The sequence below is a fragment of the Arvicanthis niloticus genome, chromosome 1 (genome assembly GCF_011762505.2).
Source record: "Arvicanthis niloticus isolate mArvNil1 chromosome 1, mArvNil1.pat.X, whole genome shotgun sequence".
NCBI lineage: Eukaryota > Metazoa > Chordata > Mammalia > Rodentia > Muridae > Arvicanthis > Arvicanthis niloticus.
Genome location: NC_047658.1, coordinates 121,237,273 through 121,247,079, shown reverse-complemented (window position 1 = coordinate 121,247,079; position 9,807 = coordinate 121,237,273). Strand labels below are relative to the sequence as shown.

At 35.6% G+C, this 9,807-nt stretch overlaps 1 protein-coding gene across 1 annotated transcript; it reads left to right on the top strand.

The window, feature by feature from the left end:
- Positions 1 to 3,479: 3,479 nt before the first annotated feature.
- Positions 3,480 to 8,797, top strand: LOC117716241 (olfactory receptor 5B3-like). Its single transcript, XM_076925836.1, has 3 exons — positions 3,480 to 3,665; positions 3,766 to 3,837; positions 6,528 to 8,797. Exon 3 carries the CDS (start codon positions 6,556 to 6,558, stop codon positions 7,477 to 7,479), a length of 924 nt encoding a protein of 307 aa, XP_076781951.1. The 5' UTR covers positions 3,480 to 3,665; positions 3,766 to 3,837; positions 6,528 to 6,555; the 3' UTR covers positions 7,480 to 8,797.
- Positions 8,798 to 9,807: the final 1,010 nt, after the last annotated feature.

The following is a 9,807-nucleotide window of genomic DNA, read 5'->3' as shown; positions in this document are numbered from 1 at the left end:
TCTTCAATTGCAATGTTCAGTGCAATAAGCCATAGGTCTAAACTGAGGCATCTGGTTTCTGCTACACCATCAATAATTAAACCTCACTGAAACTGCTCTCAGTTAACCAGTTCTTGACTTGTGTCATGGTTATCCTTCATTTTTGGATCTGTTGAACTGGTCTTTCATATCTCCCGCAGTTCATAGTTTAGGTAGATTTAAGGGAAAACAAATTAAAATACCCGAATCTGAGTCTGGGTTGTAGCTGAATTGGTCAGCCTAATAACTCTTTTGGATCAACACAACTAAGGTAATCACTTTAGTAATGTCCTGTCTAGGCCATCCAGTGCTGCACACAGCAAGAAGTAGGGTTAGTTCTCCAGTTCTCATACCTTTGGGGCCAGATTTCTTGCACCCACACTACCAGAGACATATCTCCTGAATTTCTCAGGTGAGAGGCAGACCCTGGTCTCTAGAGTGCTGCATCTGGTGAGGTAGAGGACATCTCTCCTTCTCTCATGAACTGTGAGTCAGCTATCCTGAGTGTTGCAGGTGGCAAGAGTTGATGGGAGATGGCATCATCTTTGACAACTCAGGACAGAGAAGTCATGGGGACGAGCTCTTCCATGCTCATGCCCTGAGAAATAATTAACCCAGCCACTGTCACCAGGGTCAGTTCTAATGTGCTGCCCAGTCAAAATATAGGGCTTCTCTCCAGAGTGCTGCAATCATTGAGGGTCAAGGCCAAGTCTGCATAGCCCTTGGACATATATGTGGTCCTAGGTTACAACCCAGAACAGGGTGCATTTACATGAAATTTAATGGTAATATGAGCCATGGATATAGACACAGACCCTTGCTGCTGGATGGCTAGGAGCCCATAAATGTCTCTCAACAACATTATGAGCTGGGCCTAAGATGGCAAAGAAGGGTACTTAGAACAGTATGATTCTATCCACCCTCCTTTCTTCAGTTCCACCTCTCTTCATAATAGTCAGACTCTTTAGCTTCTGTAACTCTCTGATCTGTCTACCACATTCTTGCACACTGTAGCAGAGCCTCACAATGAGGGCAGGCCACATGACTGAAGGCCTTCGGATGTCCTCCTCTGCTCATGTCACTTGTCTTCTACCATTGCTGTGTGGCATGGCAGCAGGCAGGTCTCCATTGTTCTCAGCCAGCTTGTGCCCTGTGGCTTAGCTGTGAACAGCACAGTAATGCAAATTTTGTCTTTGCTAAATCACTTGATCCACTCACTCAGCAAATTATACTTTTAGGATGAGCTCATTCCCATAACTCCAAGTTTTCTAAGAGAACACACTGGGAAAGGGATCTATCTTCAATGAATGATGTTGAGAGACCAATTTATCCATATGAAGAAGAAAAAATATATCTTACAACTTGCCAGCTACAAAACTATTATCAGAATAAATAAAAGATTTAAAGAAAAAACTCAAACTATGGAAATATTAAAGAAAATTTTAGAAGAGAAATTTGAGGACAATATGGTTTGGGGTTTTATTTTTTGTTGTTGTTGGTTTTGTTCTTTATAATCAGGAAATTTCTGTTGTTTTATTTTATTTATTTAATGTTAATCATTTTATTTGTTAACATTTCAAATGATATCCCCCTTCCCAGGTTTCCCTTCACAAACACCTCACACCATCCCCACTCCTCTTTGCCTCTAAGAGGGTGCTCCTCCACCTACTAACCCACTCACCCACTTTCACCTCACTGCTCTAGCATCTCCATATGTTGTGGCATATGGCCTTCATAGGAACAAGGGCCTCCCTTCCCACTGATACCAGATAAGGCCATACTCTGCTACATATTTAGCTGGATCCTTAGACCCATCTATGTATACACTTTGGTTGATAGTTTAGTCCCAGCAAACTCTGGGTGGTGTGGGTAGTTGATACTGTTCTTTCTATGGTGTTGCAATCCCCTTCAACTTCTTCAGTACTTCTCCTAGCTCTTACATTGGGATCCCAGGACTCAGTCTGATGCTTGGTTGTGAGTATCTGCACCTCTATTAGTCAGATGCTGGTGGAGCTCTCAGGAGACAACTATCATCAAACACTGGCTCCTGTCTGCAAACACTTCTTGGTATCAACAATAGTTTGGTGTCTGCAATGGGATGGCTTCCTAGTTGGGGTGGTCTCTTGATAGCATTTCCTTCAGTATTTGCTCCATTTTTTGTCATTGTCTTTCAATTGGAATAGGTTATGCCTATCTACTGGAGGTGGTCTGTATGAGTTGTATTCCCCCTTTGTTGAGTATTTCTGGAAAAGTCATACCCACTGGGTCCTGGGAGCCGCTTGCTTCCCTGGTGTCTGGGACTTTCTAGTGGCTACCACCATTTCTCCATCCCCCACTGCAAAATATTTCTATACCATTGTTCCTGACCCTCTGTACTTTTCTCCTATCCCTTCCCAAATCTGATCCTGACCCCACCTTCTTGCCAGCCTCCTCCCCTCTCCTTTCCAGGTCCCTCCCTCCCTCTACCTTCTGTGATTATTTTGTTTTCTCTTCTATGCAAAAATGAAGTTTTGTTTTATGTTTTTTTGTGTTGCAAAAGACACACAGATAATATAAACAAACAAACAAAAACAAGAAATAAATATGGTTTTCTACAATTAGAAAGAATGTACATGGCAAAAATAGCCTACAGAATAAAAAAGAAAAATTTACACTATAGGAAAAGTAGCCAAAATTTTGGATCTAATAATGGTTAATTAATAGAATATAAAAGTGACTACAAAACTCAATAGTAAATAAGGAATAAATGGGTGCTGCTGAGATGGTAAAAGGGTAGAAGGAGCTTGTTTTCAACTCTTATGATCTGTGTTCAAATCTCAAGACCCACATGAGGGAAGGAAAGAATTGACTTCTGTAACTTATTCTCAGACTTCTACAAACTAACACCATAAATAAGTAAATAAATACAAAAATAATACATATATGTAATAACAATTTTAAAATGGTCAATAGAAACAAGGAGACATTTTTGTAAAATGTGACACAAAAAATTTTGTAGAAAATCCTGTAAGGGACAGCTCATAAAAGGATGGTTGATGATCATTAAATATTATAGTAAGTTACAGTTATCTAGAAAAAAGAAGGGGAGATATGCTATTGGAAAGAAGAGATACTATAGATAAAAATAATGTATTCTGTTTTGGAAAGGCCTATAAAATAAAAAGAAAAACCTAGATGGAAGAATTTTGAAAGTTTTTATTATAAATAAATAGAGTGTTAATGGCAGACATTCATAAAATAATATGAACATTTTTAATGTACATTATTTATAGAAACATTGCATAGTACTTCATTAATATGAATGACTTTTATGTTTTCAAATACCCATCAGACAGTGTATTTAACCTCCAAGATACAGAAACAAGTTTGGTCCCCAAGGTAACTTAATTGCTTTTCCCTAAAAAGACAGTATGAGGATCTTCAGCTATACTCTGGGGGACTCTGGAGAGCTCTCTGAGTGTCTATAATTCTCTCCAGACCTCCATGCACTAGCATCTGACATCCCAGTGAAACACGGGATGGGGCACAGTGTCCCAAATAGCATGCCATTCTCCATTACATACTATTTACTTTATGAATCCCAGCCATGGTTAACAGGTGCAGGTCTTTGGACTAACCTAAAGATTAACTAGGAGCCTTTAAGAAAGGTGAGAAAAAAGCACTCAAAAATATAAATCACATTCATTAACTTTTAACTGGCAAGCTCTTCATGGAAATCCTTATACATTCTTGTTTTTTTGTATACAAACACAACCTGAGAACTATGGGAGAGAAGTAAACTTGTCTTCTGTTGCTGTAATATATACCCCTGATATGGAGGTAAGTAACGCTTCCAAGGGAAAAGGAGATATACAAGGTGAAATAAGTACTTGGTCTATATAGAAGTTCTGTTCCCCTAACACTGTTTGCTCCAGACCAGCTATAAATATTTACCATTTTCTAAGAGCAAGCCACTGAAAGAGAATTTGTGAAATATCAAGTAGTAGATTTTTAAGATTTTAGAGTAACCATTCTGGGTAAAATATTTCCCTACTAAAAACTGGCTACTTATATTTCATAAGCATATTAGTGAGGATAACAATTCACATAAAATAAATGGGCTGTGTTTACTTATTATGAGTTACTTGAAAACAGTTGTCTGAAAATAGTTTTAAGAGATAAAACAATTTAAAGGCTAAAATTTAATATTCTAAAACTATTATTGAGATGCTGAGTTGAGGGATAAATGTCAGGATCATATAATAAATCATTCTTCTCAAAAGGAATATAAAATGTAGTTTGGTTGATGTAATTGTGTTTAGTTCACTACATGTTCAACTTAGTCGGAGATAAAACTATTCAGAAAAGACACAACCCAGAAAATAAGATTATTTTTCTGTATACTGATGAAGGCTTAGAAATAAATGAATACTCTCTCAACCACATTTCAAATCTTATCCTGTGAGCTCAAGTTCAATGTGGAATGAAATCTGTAACTCTTTCAAATTGAGTGTTTTTTCAAAGTATTGACAAAATTGAGATTATCATGTAAATTCTTAAATCCTAAGTTTTTCTTCAAATAAAGTAGAAAATAATACTTTTAATCCTACTTCACACACACACACACACACACACACACACACACATCGTCTTGCATGAGTGCATGTGTCTGCACACGCTACCACAAATTTCATTTGAAACTAATGTAGCAAGTGATGAATGTTTTCATATAAAGTAAGATTGGCCACTTAAATATTTTCAAGATATAGACAGATAATTAATATGGACTAAAGGTCAAGGAGAGGATGATAAGAAGTGGTAATTATTTAGAATGAATATCCTTCCAACTATGCTAAGCCAAAAAAGAAAGTATCATTAGATGATAAGAAAAATGTATATTTGAGAAAAATAAACTGCACAATTTAGGAAATTGTTCTACTTGATCTCTGTTCTTGCTGTGGAAAAATATCCTGAGAAAAATAAAACTAAAAATGGAAACAAGAAAAATGATTTATCTAAAATTATGAATTAGATTAATGAAAAATTTTAAAAGATTGGTACATGAAAGACTGTATGATCAGAACAAATATTCCTAGAGTGAAAACAAAGTAAGGATCACAAGGAGGCATAGGCAATACCAGTGGCAGAAAGGGCAATTTGCAGAGAAAATTTTTAAGACTGAATTTATCTTACCCAGAACTAAGGCCATCATGCTATTATCATATAGCAATAACAACATGATTAGTGGTACTCTCTAAGCCAAGCTTAAAGGAAAGCATTTTATTGCCTCTGCCTATTTTAGATTTTCAGTAATATCCCAATGTAGGCCTCATTACTGTCTTCATTTTTTTCAGATGCCAATATGATATTTAGAGGAGTTAGATGCTTTTGAGGTACTTAATAGATGATCTGGTATATATCTATTTCAAGAAATTGAGCTCTCCATATTTTATTTAAAGATATATCAGATATATCTTCATTTTAAATTGATTTGAGGTTAAACATTCTCCCAGCATACCTGTAACCTCAACAATACTAGTAATTACAATATAGAGCAATAATAATTCGAGTCAAAGCTTCCTGTGGCCTAATCATGCCAACATAATTCTGAATATATCCTTATTGATGTATCTGGATATGCTATATTAAAAGTATGAAAAACTGCTGGGGAAAGTTAAAATACAATTTGGTGCTAATTACCTCATTCATACTCATCTAGTATTCATAAGAAAGATTTCATGGTTGGATTAAAAGAGTATTACTTGCTTAATGTTTGATAAAAATATTATATGGTGACCAAAAAGATATTACCAAATAGTATGCCACTCAGTTCACTGTGGTAAAACCAAATAATTATTCATTATAATTAATTTTAATTATGTTGGATTTCTAGCTTGCAATGGGTAAAAGTTTTTCAGGGTTCTGAACAGAAACTGCTAATTATGATATTTAAAAATACACAAAATCTATACCTAATGTGCTTGACTATTTCCTTGGAGAAAATAATTTATCAAAGTCATTATGTGATGACATGGACCATCCTGTTTCTGTACCAGCTTTTGACAGGAAAGTGGAGGAGCCTTAGCTTTGCATGGCCCAGGAAAAGTGAGCAGGTACATAGACACATTAGAATAGACAATATTCACAGTTACAAAACTGTCTACAGGTAGCTAACACAACACACACACACACACACACGTGTGTGTGTGTGTGTGTAGAGAGAGAGAGAGTTTTGATAGAATTAAATTAAAATTCCAAAGATACCAATTCCTTTATTAACCAGTTGTTAAATATTTTAAAAAATAATAAAGTATGTTTCTATGTGTGGTTCCTACATGTACCTCTATGTACAATGTGTGACTCATACCAGAAGGCCAAAAAAGGGTATCAGACAGACTCACTGATACTGGACTAGAGACTGTTGTGAGCTGCCATGTGGGTGCTGGGTCCTTTGAAAGAGAAAGCCAGGGCTTCTAACCACTAAAACATCTCTTAAACCAGAATTCTACTCTTCTTTACAAAAATTTAAGGCTCTCTGTTGATTAACTGATATCACTAATGGAGAACAGGACAGAAATGACATGGTTCATCCTCATGGGACTCACTGATGATCCAGACCTTCAGCTTCCCCTCTTCATCATATTTCTTCTCATCTACATCATCACTGTGGTAGGAAACCTGGGGTTGATCCTGTTAATTCTCTTGGACTCTCAGCTCCACACACCCATGTACATTTTCCTAAGTAACCTGTCCTTAGTGGACTTCTGTTACTCTTCAACAGTCACTCCAAAAGTCATGGCTGGATTCCTTATAGGAGACAAAATCATGTCCTACAATGCTTGTGCTTCTCAGATGTTCTTTTTTGCAAACTTTGCCAATGTGGAAAACTACCTTTTGGCGTCAATGGCCTATGATCGCTATGCAGCAGTGTGTAAGCCCCTACATTATGCCACCACCGTGACAACACATGTGTGTGCATGTCTAGTCATTAGCTGTTATATCTGTGGTTTCCTCAATGCTTCCATCTATACTGTGAATGCATTAAGTCTCACCTTTTGTGAGTTAAATGTAATCCATCATTTTTTCTGTGACATTCCAGCAGTCATGATTGCATCTTGTTCTCATAAACATGTTAATGATCTGGTTCTTATGTCTGTAGCCAGCTTCAATATCTTTTTTGCCCTTATACTCATCTTAATATCCTACACATTCATTTTTACCAACATACTAAAGATGCACTCTAATTCAGGATATCGCAAAGCTCTCTCCACTTGTGCCTCACACTTCACAGCTGTCTCAATTTTCTACGGGACAATCATATTCATGTACTTGCAGCCCAGGTCCCATCATTCCATGGACACTGACAAAATCGCATCTGTGTTCTACACCATGGTCATCCCCATGTTGAATCCGCTGGTTTATAGCCTGAGGAACAAAGATGTGAAGAATGCATTCACAAAGATTGTATTGAAGTCAAGATAATATTTACAGCTTTGATTTTATCTTTTTGTAATACGAATATGCTACATTGATTTAATTTTAAATATATATTGAATCCTTTTTTCCACCCTATAATTAACTCAAGAAATTAACGCAACTTTGTCTCCTGTTCAATAATATGTCAGCTATCAAAAAGTTAACATTTTGGTCAGAAGAGTAAAACGCACACATAATGTCTATGATAACTTTAGGACAGCTTATGATAAAAATTAGTGAATATATTATCATATTCGCCTCTTTTCCACACAAATGTTTTTCTGACACATCCATACAAATCTATGTAATCATGTGAATAAAAAGCCCATTAATGAAAATACATACTCATATTTTCTTCTGAAGACTTATACAAATGGATATCAGAAAGTTTGTAATGAAATATAACATGGATTTTTTTATGTGTCTACCTTATGTTCAGTTAGTTTTCCTCATTTCATAGGTGTATCCAGAAGAACATAGCAAACATTCAATGCTTGTTTCATGACTAGACTATGTGAGGCTGTATTTACAACTGATACTGAAAACAAGTGTACTTAGTTTAAAAATGTCAATACTTATCATGCTCCAAATTTAGTGCTCACCTGATTAGAGCTAAAAGTCCTGAACACAAGAGCTACCTCCTTTAAATGAATTATTAGGTAAGGTTTATCACCCACTTTTTTCCCTTACCCTCTTATTTTCTCAGACATACAGAAATTATACTTTCCCCTCCCCATTATCAGGTATTTGAGCTGAAGATGAATCATTTCCCTACACTACTTGGCTCCTCATCTTAGAGATGATTCAATACAAGTCTTCTACCTTTCTGAATCTCAAGAATTTATAATAAAAATAAATCAGTAAAGCTTGGGAGATGAGTCAGTGGGTAAAGTGCTTACTGTACAAACATAAGATCATGAGTAAGATCTCAAGAACCTATATGAAATTTGAGCACAGTATCATGTCTCTATAATCCTGACACTGCTATAGCCTCTAGCACAAGTGGCTGTCAAATTCACACAGAAAATGCTCTATAAAAACCCTGGAGAAAGATAACAGTTGCATACTTCTGGTAAAAATATAGATTAATTGAACCACTACAAGTAATTATAGAGAGCATCTCATTCTCTAGTACTGAGTAAAAACTCAAAAGAAGTAAAATCAGTTTGGAAAGAAGAAGAGCAGAAAACCATGTCACTACACAGTCTCTGCAGTGGTATTCACAATACATAGTGAAAGGAATGAAAACCTAAATGTTCTCAACTGATTGCAGAATTAAGAGAATATAGTACTCAAATATCCTGTATGTAATATATACTAATTATATATACAAATATCTATTTATAGCAATCTGAACGTACTAGAGATCATTAAGGTTTAATCATGGATAGTGAACAATGAAAAAGTAAAGGGATATTAGCTAAATGAAGTTTGTATAAGAAATTCACATGAAAATTTATTGTTTTGCAGTACTTTTGATATTTTTCTTTGTGAAATTATATCACTACATTATTTATCACTCAGATTTCCTCCCTCAACACTCCAATATTCTCTCTCCACACACTTAAATTTCATATATCAAATATCAAATTTATAGCCTGTTTATTTTACTAATTGTTATTGCAGGCATAAATGTACATCTATATGCATATATATTCCAAAATGTCACCTGGAAATTTAATTGATTTTTTTTCTGTGGTATTCCTGTTCCTAGATTTTCTCAGCTGCCTATAGAAATTTGTGAAGGCTTGGTGCCTTATGATATTTCCCATGTGTACTTTAGCATGTCCAGAGGTGTCATTGCTCATGTTTGCCCAGTAATGTTGGTTAGAATTTATGAGTGTAGTTTTTGATGTTATTAGAAGACAGAATCTCAGAGCAAACTCCCTGTTTCTTTGGCTCTTACAATGATGTCACATCCTTTTCAGCAATGTTCCCTGAGAATTAGGTGCATATATGTTTTGTAGAACTATCTAATGCGACTGGCCTTCACAAATCTGAATTTTTATTGATTATGGATATTGGTTTCCATGGGAAAAGAATGACTATAAATCACAGGATATAAGTAATATCATGTGAACAATAGTTAAAGGGAGGCTCTTTATGGAAAAGGAGTCGAGGGAGCAACCCTGAAGAAAGGAGAATGTGGATTAAATAACAGCTAGAAATAATGAGAAACCCACAAGGAATTATACTAGTAACTATTAATATAAAAAGCTAAATAGCACAAATAATTCAATATATAAATACACATACTTAGTTTTAAATTTCTTTCTCCTGTGGGCTAGCAATAGTTACTCCAAGAGACCACAAAACAAACACATTAATACCAGA